The 18,494-nt window shown below is 36.7% G+C and overlaps 1 protein-coding gene across 1 annotated transcript; it reads left to right on the forward strand.

The window, feature by feature from the left end:
- Nucleotides 1-1,661: 1,661 nt before the first annotated feature.
- Nucleotides 1,662-18,229, forward strand: LOC149287952 (solute carrier family 26 member 9-like). Its single transcript, XM_089492365.1, has 20 exons — nt 1,662-1,786; nt 2,775-2,914; nt 3,508-3,618; nt 3,746-3,921; nt 4,444-4,608; nt 4,696-4,848; nt 5,687-5,769; nt 6,085-6,232; nt 6,966-7,079; nt 7,418-7,495; nt 8,025-8,120; nt 9,579-9,685; nt 9,807-9,876; nt 10,771-10,863; nt 11,130-11,237; nt 12,833-13,120; nt 13,547-13,601; nt 14,881-15,026; nt 16,428-16,502; nt 18,182-18,229. Exons 1-20 carry the CDS (start codon nt 1,662-1,664, stop codon nt 18,227-18,229), a joined length of 2,379 nt encoding a protein of 792 aa, XP_089348491.1.
- Nucleotides 18,230-18,494: the final 265 nt, after the last annotated feature.

Here is an 18,494-nt window from a genome sequence, read left to right on the forward strand (position 1 = left end):
GATCTCTAAAAAAGGTGCTATTTTCACTAAATTCATAAAGAGATATTAGAATGGGTTCTGAAAATCTGAATCAACAGAGACTAATTAACAACAAAATTTTATTCTAACCTTGAACTTTTTGAACACAGTACTGGTAACAACAGATGACAGCAACAGGGAATTCTAGTTGTGGTGGCAGCAGTTGCACTGTCCATTATCAGACTAATTTGGCTGTCTATTGTATAATTTAGCCAATATTAGATCAACACAACACCTCTGATGATGGCTTTTGACTTTTCTGGAAATAAATCTAGGTTCCCAGAAAATAACTTGCATATAGAAGTAGAAATTCTAATAAGCAGCGTGTCTGTAAATAAAATATCTCGGTATATGTATACTGTTCCGTTATATCAGGCAGCTCATGCAGCTTTGTGTCAATTGTACCATTCTGCTATTCCAGTTATAGCAGCTATATTCCAGTATTAACCGACCCAGCTTACATATTTATCTGCATCTTATTAAGCTTCTGAACGTACACATACACACACAAACACACATGTTAATAAGCACATAATGTCACATACAATATACCCACTCAACAAAAACTTGAGTAAACACTGGCACTTTTTCCATATTGATATCCGCACAGGATATAGAGCAAGCCAAGAGACAACAAGGCATAAAAATCCAAACAGTTTCTCAAGCCTGTTTGATCAGGCTGTGCACAGGAACATCACGTGACCAGCAGATGATATTTCTCAATATGAACCCAAATGGGTTGTGCTAATCATCTGTTTCTCCTTTCAGCCTATGACAATTAAAATATATCATTTGGACTGAATTCCAATAATATCACTAAAGGCTGCTGTCATGGAAAATAATATTTCTTAATAAGTTTTTGAAATGTGAGTCTTAGTGTAAGGGCCAGCGTACAATGTTATTTATTTGTGGATAAGTTGAACAGCCTCTAAGCAGAAGTGACAGAGGTTAATAAAGTGAAGATGCATTGGAAATTCATATAGCAATCATAAAAATGACACAAGACCAAGGACAGAATAATAGTCTAGAGGTGACTAGAAGGGCCAAATGGTTCTGTGTTTCGGTCTCTTGATCCCTTGATTACTCAATATATAGTTAGTTGATTTTTCTTTTAATCCTGTTGTCGGTGGCACAAAATATACACATAATAAAGAACAGTTTAAAGCATTGGGTTGAAATCCTGAAAACTACCAAAAAAAATATTATAACAGCCAGAAGGTGTCACTATTTTAAGTTGTTCTCATGCCCAACACTTCATGTGCAACCTTGATTAAGTTGATTTTTATTGGCCTGCTGGTAGTGTCCCAGTTGCCAGATGGTGCTTTTTACTACCTGCATGGTTAGAGGTTATGTTAGAGGACATAACTGTTTGAACAAAGGTAAAATAATCACTGATAATTAAACTACTAGTATAATAGTATAATAGGAGTTGTTTGAAAGCTCTGAAATCACTGGAAGCGATGACCTAGTAAATCACTGTATAAACCTATATAACAAACCACCTGTATTTTTGAGGCTCTGCTCTATTTGAATGCTCCCAGCTTTGACATTTTGAAAATCTGTTTATATGTCTTTTTAGTTAACTATAATCTTATAAGAGTGGTCATCTGTCACCGTGCCACCCACTTGCACAACCTCCCGATATGAATAAGGCCCGACCTCGATACACAGTTGAACGGCCAACATATTCTCTTGACCTCTTTAATGAGGAATATGAAAAGAAGAGTCGAAGTTACCCTGTTGGGGGCAAAGCTAGGAAACTTTTCAGGTAAAATCTCACCCAGCTTTAAATTTGACATCTGCATTTCTTAATAACATTTTGCTTTCCCTGGACTGCTAGAAGTATGATGGAAATTAAAAACTTTGAAGATTTTTATGGAATTCAAAAATAAGAGCAATCATTACCAACAAACCCCCTACGAAAAAATTACTGCAGTTTTTCTGAAGTAATACTGCAGTTTTTCTGAAGTAATACTGCAGTTTTTTGGACATGAAAAAACTGCAATACTGCACTTTTACTGCAGTATTACTGCACATTTACTGCAGTTTTACTGCATTTGTACTTCACTGTACTGCAGTTGTACTGCAGTTATTTTTGTACGGAAGTACAAATGCAATAAAGCTGCAGTACATTGAAGTGCAACTGTAGGTTTGCAATATAAAAAAAAAAGTGCAGTAAATGTGCAGTAAAACTGCAGTACAGTGAAGTACAAATGCAGTAAAACTGCAGTAAATGTGCAGTAATACTGCAGTAAAAGTGCAGTATTGCAGTTTTTTCATGTCCAAAAAACTGCAGTATTACTTCAGAAAAACTGCAGTAATTTTTTCGTAAGGGACGTAAAACCCTTGTAAATAGATCTAACAACTTCCGTAAAAACATTGCTATATTGGAGATAAAATTAATTTTCTCATGTTTTGAAAATATTAGTTTAGCCAAATTGCTGCTGCTTTTTTAAAATTCATGTATTACATATTAAATGTTCCATTTATTTTATATACATTTCTGGTACACTGCCATTGCATTTTAAGCTAATCTAAAAGTTGCAGTCCCCCTCTCATTATACACATTGGGTCTGTTCTTCAGTCCGAAGGAGAGACCTCTGAGATACCTTAAGGTTAGTTAACTTTGACTAAAGACTATTTTCTCTTGGGCTAATATGTCCAATGTAGCTGTGATAAACGTATATTAATGGGTTCTTTTATACATGTATTCCTGTTCACTACTGAAACCATTTCTATTTCCTTCAACATTCTAGCTGCTCTCCATCCAAACTAAAGGCTTTTCTCTTTGGACTTTTCCCTATACTTACCTGGTTGCCTAAGTATAACATAAAGGAGTATGCACTTCCTGACATTCTTGGCGGCGTCAGCGCTGGCACCATCCAGGTGCCTCAAGGTCAGTATAACCATTATTATTACTATCTTTTATTTATATAGTGCCAACAATTTACGTAGCTCTTCTTAAAATACATATATTTAGTGTATATGACAAAACTAGATAGACTAAAACAATTCATCAGGTAGATGCCCTGCGTGCAAGCTTACAATCTAAAGGGAAAGGGTTGATGAGAAAGAAAAGGTTTGGAGAAAGGGGAGAGGTAGTGTATTAGTGACAGGTAAGTTATAGCTACTGGGATGTTATAGCTACTGGGATGTTATGCTTCTCTAAAGAAATGGGTTTTGAGATTTGTCTTGAATGTTGGGAGGGTGAAAGTTGGAGGTTTGATGGAAATTGGTTCCAAAGATATGGGGCAGCATCAGTTAATTCTTGTAGATGGGAAAAGTATGAAATTTTAAGCGAGGAGGAAAGCCTTAGCTCATGGGAAGAATGTAGTAGGGGAGTATTTTGTTATGAGGGCAGAAACGTACAGAGGAGAAATATTATGGAGGGCCTTATGGGTTAGTACAAGGATTTTACACTTAATTCTAATAGTATAGAAGAATATAGTAGTAGCATGAATTGCAGACTGACATTCTGTCTTGGTCCAGGTATGGCCTTCGCTCTTCTTGCTAACCTACCTCCAGTCAATGGGCTGTATTCCTCCTTTTTTCCACTTGTGACTTACTTCTTTCTTGGTGGAATTCCTCAGATGGTACCAGGTAAGAGATTATGGTGTTAGAATTTTTCTACTACCACAAATTATTGGTCATCATTATTAGGCCATTATGAGCATTGTCCCTTGGGACGTTGTAGTGTTCTTTTTATATGACCATCATTTTTCTGCAGGCACTTTTGCTGTCATCAGCATTATTGTGGGCAATATATGCCTACAGCTTGCTCCAGAATCCAATTTCCAATATGTGAATGAGACCACGAATGAAACCATCACAGATACAGAAGCAATGAATAATGAACGACTGCAAATCTCAGCTACATTGGCCTGTCTCACGGCAATAATACAGGTCAGGAAATAGCAATGTCATTTATGTATGTATATTTTTATGTATTAAGAGCTAACCTAGAGCTTTACAGTTTACTGTATAATAAAAAAGGGGAGGTACAAAAGTAATGTAAGTAAGTACAATGGTTTAAGTACATTTTGATAAAAGAGACTTTTCGGGTATTTATCAAAAGGCAACTGGAGTTGGCCTAAGGAATGGTAAGTACTGCAGAATACTGGTGCTTACACATTATTTATTGCTACTATGATAGTTTTTTTATTGTTAATGCAGATATCGTAATTTATAGGATTATTATTACATAGTAGCTGTTTAGGCTCCTTTTCTAAAAATGAAAATAGCTGACAGGCTAATAACTTTATTACAATAAGCAATTAATGTCCTATAAAGTGAGGTTTTTAGTCCACAATAATAAAGCAGGCCTTTAGTAAGACCACCTGCATTTCAGTTCTCTAATGTCAGTCTTTAGCGTCTCTCTTTTCTCCTGTTTCTAATGCCATTATGTGTTATAACCTTTGCTACCAGATTGCCCTTGGTTTTGTTCAGTTTGGCTTTGTTGCCATATACCTTTCTGAGTCCTTCATTCGTGGATTTATGACAGCAGCTGGCCTGCAAATCCTCATCTCTGTTCTGAAGTACATCTTTGGCGTCACAGTTCCACCCTATAGCGGCCCATTAGCCATTGTCTATGTAAGTATGTGAAATGTCTGACTGGGACAGATGAACATGGAATAAAAGCTGCAACTGGTCATGTGACTTGATATTTATCCCTTCCAGACATTTATAGACATCTGTAAGAAACTCCCAGAAACCAATGTAGCATCTCTGATCTTCGCCTTAGTTAGTACAGTGCTGCTCATCATCGTTAAGGAACTGAATCTAAAATATATGCACAAGCTGCGCTTTCCTATCCCCATGGAGATCATTATCGTAAGTTTTTAGTTCTTTTACTCTTATTTTGCAGTTTACGATAAATCTAAGCACCTTCCTCTACTTTTGACTGTAAATAACATGAAAACAGTGCTGATTTTCAGCAAGGTAATTCTAGGATAGCCAACTGGTGCCTGGCAAAGGTCACACTTGTAGGATATCATATTTTCTGCAGCCTAACTAATATGTGCTGGTCAACAAGCATTAGACCTTAGCATGCATGGGAAATAAGTGACATCAAGGCTGCATAACTCGAGGGCTGCAAATTTGTTCTGGATATCCCAGCTAAAGCATAGACATGTGTTCAATAAAATTCCTTAAACTACTTGTTTTAATACAAGGAAACACAGAATTCCTGGCCTGCTTGTGGCCTTCAAAGGCTGGAGTTGCTTTGTATCCAGAATGTTAACCTGATACTTTTTGTTGGGGAAACTGCACAGAAGTGAGGTGGCCAGGGATAGGCAATGACATTGCTCATGGTGGACATTTACTGGGGTCTGTGATGAACAATTTAATGCTGTTCTATGAACCTTCACAAACCTTGCCACAGACAATAGTGTCCTCATACAGACTATTCCTGGTAGTGACTAGAAAACCGATTGGTAAAGAGGTCAGAAAAGTCTTAGACATAACTAAGATAAATGTATTGTAAATAATGGATGTTACTGGATATATTAGTGCATTTAGATTGTGTAGCAGATTCTTTTACCAGTTTGTAAGTTCACTCATACATTTGTCCCATTGTCTACCTAGAGTCTGGTCTTCGTCATGTTCTTGCTCTGCTTATGGTCCGCTAAGGACCTCAGTGAAAGCATATTTCACTGCTTTTTTCTTTCAGGTCATAATTGCTACAGCTATATCTGGTAGTTTCAACCTTCCTGACAAGTATCAGATGAATATAGTGGGGCAAATCCCTCTAGGGTAAGTGTTTAGAATATACATGTAATTAAGAGACTGTAAATATATTCTGGCCTCCACATTGTGTACTGCCCAGCTTTAAATACCCACATCAAGAAATCCGTGGTTCTGCCTTTAAGATGATTTAGTCATTATGTGTGTTTAAAAGCAGAAGTGCTGCACCATAGAATCACTTATGAAATATACTTAAACAACATATGAATTAGCAACTGAAGAACATAATAAAACCATGATAAAATATTAAGTTATTATCTTTTTCTGTAATATACTATTTTGTCATGTTGAAATAGGGACCTGATCTCTAATATCTTCTCATAGAATTCCTGCTCCCACCCTGCCCACCGTTAGTCAGTGGAGCGACATGATTGGCACAGCTTTTTCTCTTGCAATCGTTGGCTATGTGATTAACCTAGCTATGGGCAGGACACTTGGAGCTAAGCACGGCTATGATGTTGACCCTAATCAGGTGAGATATGGACGCAGCTTACCTTTGCCAAAACCCATATTACCTTTGTAAGCATATTTTAAACACTTGTCCAATTTTATTGCAAATGTATATCTCTGCTTAGAATATGGAACATTTCTAGTCACATATGTAATGTAATACAATGTAACACTTTCTTCTCTGTTGTAAATCTCCTATTTCAGTTTTAAGTTTTTTCATCAAGGTTCACAAATTAAAAACATTTGTATTGTGTGCTTTTTGTCCTTGATTAGTGAAGTAGGGGGCTATTCTTTAGTCTGCTTTGGCATAATGTGGCTTTCAAAAGGCCACTAATAAAGAGGGCTTTTAAAGAAACCTGACATTACAGGGAGGGCTGGCAATGGGGGGGGGGCAACTATCCCCTAAGGTGACCTTGTTTGAAAGATTTTGGGCCACTACCTAAAGCATTTTTGAATGATTTACAGCAGTTCTACATATAGCCACCAAGATGTATTGCGTTTGAAGGATTTTAGGGGGGCATTTACACGATGACCTTTTTTTCTGCACCACCTATTCTCTATACGTTCTTTTTCTATAAATATGTTATGCACAGGACTGGACAGTTTGTTTTTTATATTTTTATCTTGCTTAATACATGAAAATATATAGACCATGTCTGATTGTGCCCAAACATTTCCCAAATTATAAGTTCATAGCACTCCTGTGAAATTAAGCTTGGTTTGTGTCCTAATGTATGTTACTTTTTTTTTAATAGGAAATGTTGGCTCTCGGGTGTAGTAATTTCTTTGGCTCGTTCTTTTTTATCCATGTGATTTGCTGTGCTTTGTCTGTCACACTGGCAGTGGATGGAGCAGGAGGAAAATCTCAGGTAGGGAAGTCTCTTAATTATCCCTAGTTTATGATCAAGACTCAAGATGAATATTAGATTTATACACACAAATATATGAGAACATTTTATATGAAGAAATATGGAATTTTTATACAGAGCTACAGAAAAAAGTTTCAGATTACGCAGCGCTATAGTAAGATCTATACGGGAATGCAATCATAAGGTCTGCATATGGGCCAAAAAGGTGTATTGTCATGGGTAATTTATAGGATATAGCATAAGTTAGAGAGTTATCTAAGAGAGTTATCCGGCTCATGATTTTTAAGCCACTGGAGATTTTCATGATTATGTATTTATTTTTCGTTCTGTCTATTCAGATTTCAAGCTTATGTGTTATGATGGTGGTGATGGTGACGATGCTGGCACTTGGGACATACCTGAATCCCTTACCAAAGGTATGTCTCCATCTCAAAAACAATCCCCAAAAAGCAAATGCTATTCCATTAATCAAAATGCTGAATGTAATTTTTGGGTATCCCTCTCAGTTACAAGAACTGGTAATTAGTAGACTCTGGATTGTAAGCTCGTTTGAGCAGGGCCCTTCTCACCTGTTGTCCCTGTTAGTCAATTTGTTATGTTACATACTACTTATTATGTCCTGTCTACCCATTGTACAGCGCTACGGAATTTGATGGCACTATATAAAACAATAAATAATAATAATAGTAGAATGACTGCTTGTACTATTGCCATGCTAGTTAGCTGTACTATGATAGTACTATGTGGAAGGTATGGGAAATTGATTAATTGCTACACCCCATCCATCCTTTCATATTTTGATTTTGTGTTTACTTTTCTAAAACTTTAACATTCATCTGGGTATGTCCCTCCATCTCCCCCTTGTCTCTTCTACCAAATATCTGTATAGCTCTCTCAATCAGTATGCCTCTCACAATAGTGTCTCATTCCATTTCTACCCTGCAGTCTGTTTTAGGAGCTTTGATTGCAGTCAACCTCAAAAACTCTCTGAAACAGCTGGCTGATCCTTTCTACCTTTGGAAAAAAAGCAAGCTTGACTGTGTAAGTCTTCAGTCCTTTTAACCTGACCTTGAGACAAATGTATGAATGAAGGACACGGCTGCAAGTTAAATAAAACATGATCTCAGTCTGTTAGTGGCATACTAGGAATAGATATGCACACGGAATAAACATTTCAAACTCAATGTGAAATTCTTGAAAAATATGTAGATAAAACACTAGCCTCTTAGATATTTAAATGAAAATAAAACACTAAACTGTGTTTTGTAAGTATGAGAAATTAATCCTTTACACCTCTTTAGAAAACAGCTGAATACCTAATGAGACTGATTTGTTACTTTTCAAATAAAATAAAAGCTTGTGGTATGACAGATGTAAGAAATATTAGTTGTCTAGTGGCACCAAGTGGTAAAAAATAGGTATGTCAAAACATTGAGAGACTGACATTCTGTCAAAAGAGATATATTATATAACATGTTTGAAGTGCTGGCATCAATCAGTCATAATATAATTGTTATATACTATAATAATACAATAATATATTCTACTTGACTGCTCAAATTTCAAACCAATAACGCCTATCAAGTCCAAACTTAAATAACTAGCCAGTCATAGCTCCCAAGTGTCCCTCTTGGAGACAAACTTCTCTGCCTACCTTTCCATCCCTGATGTCCCTCTACTATGCTACTATGGAGCCTGTGGATTAAGCTCCCAAAAAAATGCACATCTAAGCTTGGTTGCTCCCCTTTCAATATACAGCCAAAAGTTAGTAGTTAGCAAATACATATTTAAGTTAGGTTTATTATACTTATTAGTCACACAACTAAATTAAAGTTCTGATCTACCTACTCTTGGACATACTGACACATCACCAATGGTCTTTTACTGAAATTGGCACTGTGAGGTAAATTTATCTCTATCATATGCTGGTACCAAATGGTTTGTTTTCAATTCTACTCTAATTACAGATGTTACCCAATAGTATGCATTTAATTAGGTTGATTTACAAACATCTAGGAGATGCAAAAGCAACTATCTATAAACTGTTTTGTGACAAAAATCTAAACTGTAAGTTACATCAAAATTTCATGTCTTTTTGGGGCCAAATTATCCTCCACATAAAAGGCTGCATATCAAATCTGCAACAATGAAAAAATAAATTGGGAAAAAAACTGGTAGAATCTTGCTGCAGTTTTTTTTAGCAATCTGCCTACAGTTAAGCAGATATCAGTACAATATGTATCACTGAAAAGACAAAAATTCTCTCTAGTATAGCGCTGAGAAGATTTTAGGGCTGTTCAGTCATGACTGTAGAATGAACAGGAACGCTCAGGCTAGGAGAAACCCGACACGTTTTTCGCATGTGTGGCTTCTCCAGGAATATCAGAAGTATCAGAAGTGTGATTTTAGCCATTGTGTCTATAATGCACTTGACAAAGTTGTGTGTATCACCTCTAAACTGTTGGTATACATTTTTCTGTGTTTGTTCCATCTTTACAGTGTGTCTGGGTTGTCAGCTTCTTCTCTACCTTCATCCTGGGCCTACCATATGGAGTGGCTGTTGGGGTGGGATTTTCTGTTCTGGTTGTTGTCTTCAATACTCAGTTGTAAGTGCTACTTCTTATATTTTTTGTGAGCTTATAAAACAGTCACTTTGAATTCTAATATTAGATTAGACATGCTTTAACCGAGACAGTTAAAGTTACATTTCCTTTTTCTTTGTGTTAGTCGTAATGGCTCAGCGCTGGGTCAGGTGGCATCGACTGACATATATAAGAACCCTAAAGTATACAGCAAGGTACGTTTTACAACTAATCTGATTATGTACTTCTGTTTTTTTTCTGTGGTCACTTCTGTTAGAGCTTTCATCATTTGGGACCTGGCAAGCTTTAGGTTTCTGGTGATGTACTGTAATTTGTATGTTTTTTTGTAAATTAGAATTAGCTGCAGATAGGGCCATAATTTTGAGGGGCTTACTTGAGCCATTTAACAGCAACCCCCTGCGCCACCTTCAACATCCACAAGTGGATGTGACACCAGCTTAGAGAAGGACTGCTGCACCAGGTGCCAAGAACCTGAGTTATGGCCTTGCTTAATGGATTATTATTCAACTCTCCCAAATACACTTTTCAAGAGGATTTGCTGCTGTAGCAAAATCTACTCAGGGGCTGAGGTTCTTGAAGAAGGGTTGAAAGCTTTATTAAAAAATAACTAGTTTTGTGGTTTTGCACGGGAATGGTAAAAATGAAGATATGAAAAGACTCCATATCAAACAAGCCTTTTGTTTGATGAATGAACTGCAACGTCACTTTTTACACTATTTTCAAAAGATGTGGCGTTTACAAAAACCATGCAGAGCTAGTAGCCCCAACCCTTGCCAAAGCTGGCACGCCTGGCTAGATTGCTGTGGCAAGCATTGCAAAACCAATCCCAAAGGGATTACTTTACACTGTAAAGCATTTGCAGTGAAAGAATGGTTTATACAAATTGGCACATTGGCTTTTAGTTTGTTTACAATCACACTCCAGAATATTGTGAGTTGTGAACTACAAAGTTCTGGGCTTCTGCCTATCACTAATAAAACCATACCTGATAACATAAGGGCCTTTCAGATCCAACAATTGCTAAGTACAATACATATCTTCAACAATAAAACTGAAATCCCTGTTTACATGTAAATTTCTCTTTCTAGGTCCAACCCATTGATGGCATCAAGATTGTCACGTATTGCTCTCCTCTGTATTTTGCTAATTCAGAGATATTCAGACAGAAAGTTATTAAAAAGGTAAAGACTTTTCCAGTGTCGATGGCATTGCAAGTTAAACCATTGTCAATTATTCTCACTTCAGCGCACACAGGGATTCAGGTGATCAGCTTACATTATATAAGCACGTCGCCAAGCCCTATTAGAATGTTGATCTCCTTAGCATAGAATACTGACAAGGAATCTGATTGCCTTTTCGCACCACGTTTTCTCATGAACAATGGTGTAGTCTTGATTCCATGTAATCATATTGAGATATTTGTTTTTTATATATATATATCTTTTAGACTGGTTTAGACCCTTGCAAGGTCTATCTCTCTAAAAAGAAGTACCTGAAAAAGCAGGAGAAGGAAGAGCGTAAGAGACAAAGAGGATCTCTGTTCATGAAGAGTAAAGTAAGGTCATTCTTCATCACCTCTGATTGTACTTGGAAAACATGGGCTTAAAAAAATTTGAATAGAATTATTTGTAATATTGGTTATATCACTAGACCAGGGGGTGTAGAAATAATAGTGGATATATAAGCATAAAAACAAAGTTATCTTGAACTCAGGTATGTTACGCTGAAATCAAGTTAAAAGTATCCCCAGCCCTTTATGATTTACATATGTGGAAATGCCCTTTATTCATTAATATGTGATTGCTTGTCATATAAATATCTTTTAATAAATGTACAAGAGAGTTTATTTAATTATTTATCGTACCCTTCCAATTTCTTCAAAGATATCCTATCTAGCTACCATATCTCCATTCTTTTTCAGTCATGTGATTTCAATATGATATTTATGCCTCCCCTTATTATTATTATTTGGTCTCATTGTTTTACATGAGCCATACCGTGTGTGATCAGAAGCAGGAGAATACAGATCTTCCTTGGTCTATATTATGCTATTTGATGTTTCCTGTGATGTCAGCTGTGACACTGCAGGAAACGCATGGAGCACCATTTTGCTTTCTCTGTCAGTTTAGAGCCAGCAATGATGGCTACTGCTAACGGAAGTGAGACTTGGTTGTCATTAGACAGCCTGATCTCCCGTGCATCAGAGTTACTGCATAGGTGGTGAGCCATAGAACATGGCCTATGCTGTCCTCATGGTCTTAAATTACCATTGTCATATAATAGGTAATTACTTTATCTACACAAATACATACATTAGTTTTAATAATTTAAAATATATATATTATTACTAAATTGTCATGTGTTTTTTGTAGTTACAAAAAAATTTTCTTCTGCTATATTCTCCCCAGCTCTCATCATGACAATAGTTTACTATAACATATGGGGGTCACATTTTGCAACACTGACCAACTTTTACTGCTAAAAAATTAAACACAGTATCATCAGGATTCTATCACCAGTAAATACCAAGTAAGCTACGTAAAACCCAAAGCAGGTGTTGGGCATATCTTGCACAGTTTTAATGCATTTGTGGTGGTACCTTTGGCAAACACACTGTTCACCAACCAACTTTCACCAAGCTCCATGATTTCAGTCTAATTGACCCATAACCAAAGTTTTGTCTAATTGAGTTTAACAAATGTGTGATGACATAATCAGTTTATGTTTGCCAAGAAACCCTGGCAAACAGTTTTATTTATAAGCCAGTGCTAGTATAAATGGAGACTAGAAGGATAAATGCGTTTTCTGCTTATGAGCACCATTTGGCACAAAATGTATTAACCCTTCAAGTGGCTGTGTATTCTAGCACTTGCTAATTAATAAAATATATCTACCAGCATCAGACACCTGTGTGTGAGGTCTTCTTTTGCTTTAAGAAAACAGGCCCAATCATTTTATGCCATTTATAATCCTTACAAACACTTCCTTGATTTGGAAATGTCACAGAAATGTTTATGTTGAGTGAAATATTCTATGTATCTGCTTGATTTTCTTGCTCATCCCAGGCTAGTGGACTACTGAAAATGTGGTCCCTGTATTTTGTGAACCTTCTCCTCCTTATATTACAGAATGCTCCACTTTATATTACAGACTTTGTCACTTCAAGAGCTTCAGGAGGATTTTGATGGAACTCCACCAACTGATTCTAATAACAACAGCACAGTTAACGGCAATAACAGTACAATCAGCTACATAGCATCTAATACCCTGACTGTGGGGTCCTCATCTCTGGCACATATTCCGAATGGCATGTCTTCTTCAGCTCAGACTATAGATCCTATGATTACAGCTCCTCCTATTGTTAATTTCCACACTGTCATTATTGACATGAGTGGCGTGTGCTTCGTAGACCTCATGGGAATCAAAGCTCTAGGGAAGGTACTGCATGCAAATCCTTTTTCATCATGGCTGTCAATACTTAATTCAATAGTATGTTATTCACACTTGAGGTATGTTATTGTAGAAAATAAGCTACCTTTAACTTATGAAAGTATGAAAGCTAGGGGTTACATTATAATATAAGATAATTAGGCTTCATTGGTAAAAAGGGTTCCTTAGAAGTAGTAGGATGTTCCTTCTAACATTATTGTCTTCAAAACAATATAATTGATCCTTAATAATATGTTCCTTAAGCAGTCCACCCAACTATTGGACCTGCACTTAACCTAAGCAGTCCCCTAACACATTGGGGCCTTTGGGTAACTTGTCTCTGTGCTAATGTACCCCCAAATTGGTGTTCACTTCATATAATATTGCATAATGTGATTATCTTGTGTAAGTTTTTGTATACCTTCTCTTTCCCAGTTGTGCTCCAGTTACCAAAGGATTGGGGTGAACTTCTTTTTAGCAGATGTTCAAGGTAATATCCTGTCAATTGTAAAAACTAATGTAAGACTAACTATACAGCATGAAATAGATAGTAGTGTTTCTATTTTAAGATACAACACACTTACAGAAGTTTTAATGCATGTGCTAATGTTAATATCCCTGAATATACAAAGGTCTATTCTACGAGTGCAAAAGTCCAACTTAAACAGGAACATAGAAATTAGCGGCACATGGGAATCATTTGGCCCATCTAGACTCCTAATTTTTCTTAATGTGAAGACTCAGACCTTAATCAGCGATACATTTCCCCTTCATTTCAGCATAGCTTTATGCTTATCCTATGTATGAGCCACATTCAAGTCTATCAAGTGAATGAAAACAGCAATTCATCATCCAACCACTAAGGGGCACAGTTAACAATGTGCCAACACTGCCAACATATGTGGGGTGGATTAAAAAAAAATTGCTATGGTTTTTATTTTTGCATCTGACTTTTTTTGATGGCCTCTTCTCTGGGCCAGAGATAAAGACTTGATGACCGTGTGGTTTGTCCCTTGATGGGCCCTGAAACTATAAGGAAAGTACGGTATTTCTTTCCCTCATCACCACCATCACACGTGTAGGTGAAGGGTAGAGGCATGGTATGGGTTCAATGTCTCTCTAAAGGTTTTTTCAAGTACTTAAATACCCCTGCCCCACTGTGTACAATGTATGGAAACATCAGTCTGCACAGTTAATATTGGGTTCTAGGGACCTCTGTTTAATTTGTATGTTTTTATGCTTTAGCGTTTATTTATTTTTATTGTGGTGTGTTGGGGGGGCAATTTTTTAAAACTAAATTTTGCAATTTGCAAGAGAGGGCATGTTTTCATTCTGCTCACATAACATATTTGTGTTAATATGCAAGCTGTTCTATAAGTGTTACCATGTGAGGGCCCTCAACCTCAGTACAATCTGTTGAATTAACTTAAATGACTACTTGCAGTATCAATGCATGCTAATACATTATATCGTAGCAGACAGATACAGTGGTATCTGCACACAGTACCTACAACAATATATTAGCTGTACAATTTAAATGTTCACACTTTTAATAGTTGTGATTTCACAGCATTTTCTTCAAGCTAACAGAATGAAAGTAGTCTTGCTCTGCCAAACGTATGTCATTTGGTAGAAGTTAGTATGGAGGATTAGTTCATTTACGGGTATTCATTAAAGTTGTGTGGCTGAGGCAATAAATGGTGAGAAGAAATTCATATAACGAGAACCATACCAAAAAGGGATTCCTAATCTGTCTGTGTCGGTTTCAGCTCAAGTATATGATGATATTGAGCTTGGAGGAGTGTTTGTTGAGGGGGGTCTCAGCCGTGACCACCTTTTCCTCACTGTGCATGATGCTGTATTATATGCACTGGCCAACAATACAGAATCCAGACAAACAGCCTGCACCACAAAGGTATGAAAGGATTATCCCCATACTGCTCTTACAAATCCAGAACTCACACTACATTTCTATAAATGTATACATTTCTACATTTTTTCCTGTCAAGTTCCTTTCACTGTCCTAGCTCTTGACAACAAGCAATCAGTTATGAAATACATAAAGGTTTATTCATTAAAAGGAGAGTTGTCGGGAGAGCTTGCAGGATAATTGTGGTATCTCTTAGACCTTATTATAAATGATGAAGGTCCAACCCAAGTGAGATTCTGTTGCAGCAAGAGCTTGAGATTTAATCAAAGCCAAGTTGAATTATAGGTTATACAGGGCCAGCTTGTATAGAGACTTGATATCAAGACCTGGAGAGACTTGCTAGAGTAGGCCCTTCATAATAAACAGCTCTTCTGCAAATTCTCCCTTTTACCCGGAGAGACTTGCTAGTATAGGCCCTTCATAATGAACAACTCTTCTGCAAATTCTCCCTTTGTTGAGGACCCCTCACCATGTACATAGATCATTTTTAAATAACTATGTCTTGCAACAAATACATGAACTTAGTGTTCACTTATGTGCACATATATTATGGAGCAATGTAATTTTGCTCAAGATATGAACTAAAACAAACTTGGTATCCACAGTATGTATGTGTGCGCACAGTAATAAAATACCAGAAACATCACTAATTTTGCCCACCATAAAAAGGTATAACAAACACATAGTACATGAGCAGAGGAGACTAAAGTTTAACATAGAAAAGCCAACTGTTTCGCTATCCAATTAAATCAAATAGATCCTGGCATTGCAGGGGTTAAATTTTAATGTAACCTTTAATTTTACCGCTTCTTATTATAGTTAAATATCTTAAACGAAATCTAGGAACGCTGCGAGAACTAGACACATTTATTGTACAACTTTGTACTCAGTAACAATGTTCAATGAAGATGGTTTTCAACAATAAAGATTAACAGGTTTATGGTCCAGGCTAGTAAACTAAAACAAAAAAAAAATACGAAAAAGACTTGTATTTAAACACACTCATGGCTTTCTCTACTAAAACTAGGAAGCAATAGTATGTAATGGGCAGTAGCACTCCCATTGAAGTAACTGAATCAGCAGCCAATAACATGCTAGCAACATGAGCGTTCAGATAGCAAACATATATGACTGGTTTCTGCTACTTCCATTAACTATAGTGGGAGTTCTAAACAGCAAGGACTGGATGCATACCAAGGCATGCTCCCTGCTTTCAGACTGGGTACATGGTTATTTTAGATGGATAATTCTAAAATTTAAATACATTTTTAAAATTTGTCATTGGACAAATATGTGCTAACATAGTTCTCTTCACCAACTAAAGAAAAAGAGTTGAATATTACAACCATAATAAACTAATATTATTATCTGTAAATCTTGTTTTAGAGCACACACGACACTGAGATTTGTATACAAGACACACAAGATGAAATCAGTGATGATTATCCAAATTTAGAGGAGGTGAGTAACAAGATTTATGATTCCAAAATGAGCAATAATAACCAGTTACTGTTAAGAATGAACATGTATCTGTAGGTCCTACATTTGAGGCCAAAATGTTTACATACACCTAGGCTAAATACATTCAAAGTCATGCTTTCCCAACAGAATTATTTCAGCTTTAATTCAGAAGTCCTGTAAAAAGCTAGCATACACTTTGTGAGTATTTGGTGCCATTGCTACTTGAAATGTTTGGGGTAGCCTTTCATATGCTTCTCACAACAATAGAAAATTCCAGCTAACAGAACTGGCGTAACTCATGTTTCTGGACCTCGTTGCTCAGACACCCTTTTGCCAGTTCAGTCCACACATTTTCTATGTGATACAGGTCAGGGATTTGTGATGGCCACTCCAGTACTTTCAATTTGTTGTCTGTAAGCCATATAAACTTAAGGGGTATGCTTATGATCACTGTGCTGCTGGAAAACCCAGTTGCGACCAGGTTTGGACTTTCTAGCTGAGGTCTTGATGTGTTGCTTCAGTATTTCTAGATAAGCCTCTTTCTTCTTTACAGTTGATATAAAAAGTGTACACGCATTGTGTTTTTTCCCTCAAAGATTTCAGTTTGTTTTGTAATTGAATTGTTCACATTATAGGTTACATTAAAGGTGGAAAAAGCTCTGACATGATTTATCTTTGTCTCATTCATTAACATCACAAGAACCTGGCATTTTAACAGGGGTGTGTAGACTTTTCATATCCACTGTATGTTATCCATTTTCTATGTCAGTCTTAGAGTAGAGGATTCTTCCTGATGTGACAGCCTTTTAGACAATGGCTATGTAGGACTCTCTTAATGGTGGATTTTGTTGCACCTGATGCCTCCAAACCCTTCATTAGCTCCTTTGCTGTGGTCTTTAGGTTAATTTGAGTGAGTTATTGTGTGCCTCTTTGCTGAACAATATTTGCTTCAGTTTACTTCAGTTTCTTGGAAATTGCTCCTAAGGCTAACTAGACTTGTGGAAGTCCAAAATGTTTTTTCAGAGGTCTTGACTCAGTTGTTGGAGTTTTCCTGTTTCAAGGGCAGAAAGACCCTGGCTCTGCAGGTAGGCCCCTAAATACAGACACAGAGCTTTGGCAAATCAGAAGATCATAAGAAATCAGTCGCAGTCAACTTGGTGTATGTCAACTTTTGACCAACTGGAATTTTGATATAGTGAATTAAAGCTGAAACAAAAATCTGTAATTGTTTTATATTGCCTCTGGTGTGCAGTAGATTTATTGATTTACCAAAAAGAAACGTATGGTAACATGAAATGGTTTGTGTTGTGAAAACTTGACTTTGAATATCTCTAAGCTAGCTTAACTTGTCCTAAAATATATATATATATTTCCCAAATAAAAGTGTAAGCAATTTCTAATGCTGTCACCTAAAAGTAACTATAGTAAAAAATAAAATTGCCTGGCCTCCCATAAAGACAAATGTGTGCCATCCCCCGTCACTCAAAGCATTAAAGTAAAATCATGTTCATCTACAGCTGATGATGTCTCCTCCTGGTCCACCAACTTGATTGTATGATAATGTTAGTGAACTTGCTCATCTGTAGATTTTTCAACGACAGAAATATTTGATGGTTTCAAAGCTAGTTAGTGGTTTATTCCCATACCTCTCCATTTACTCTGCTTCCTGTATTTTTTAGGCAATGTTTGGCAGTATGTTTCAAGCCGAAATCCAGACAGCCCTTTGAGGATTACTGAAGTGGATGATCCCTTTCTTCTGAATTAACTAACAGATCACTGCAGGTTTTGACAGATCACCTTGTGATTGGTCAAGCCCTTAACTTCCATCTTGTTCCCCTCCATAAAGTAATCCCAGCTGATTGTCAGCAAACTGCAGAACAAACTGACTCAGGAGACATGAATAAGATTCATGTTTGGAAATTCTCAGCTGCTAAGAAAACAATTTTTCGAGGTTACACCTCAGACGTTAAAATTTTAGTCAATGTCGAACCA

This window comes from Sceloporus occidentalis, unplaced genomic scaffold, assembly GCF_023333645.1.
Source record: "Sceloporus occidentalis isolate IW3139 unplaced genomic scaffold, rSceOcc1.0.p SCAF_55, whole genome shotgun sequence".
Lineage (NCBI taxonomy): Eukaryota > Metazoa > Chordata > Lepidosauria > Squamata > Phrynosomatidae > Sceloporus > Sceloporus occidentalis.

Excerpts from the sequence above, each read along its gene's own strand:
- LOC149287952 (XM_089492365.1), top strand. The coding sequence starts at position 1,662 with ATGAATAAGGCCCGACCTCGATACACAGTTGAACGGCCAACATATTCT. Across the intron at positions 3,922-4,443 it reads GTCTCACGGCAATAATACAG|ATTGCCCTTGGTTTTGTTCA; the intron begins GTCAGGAAATAG and ends CTTTGCTACCAG. Across the intron at positions 15,027-16,427 it reads AAACAGCCTGCACCACAAAG|AGCACACACGACACTGAGAT; the intron begins GTATGAAAGGAT and ends ATCTTGTTTTAG.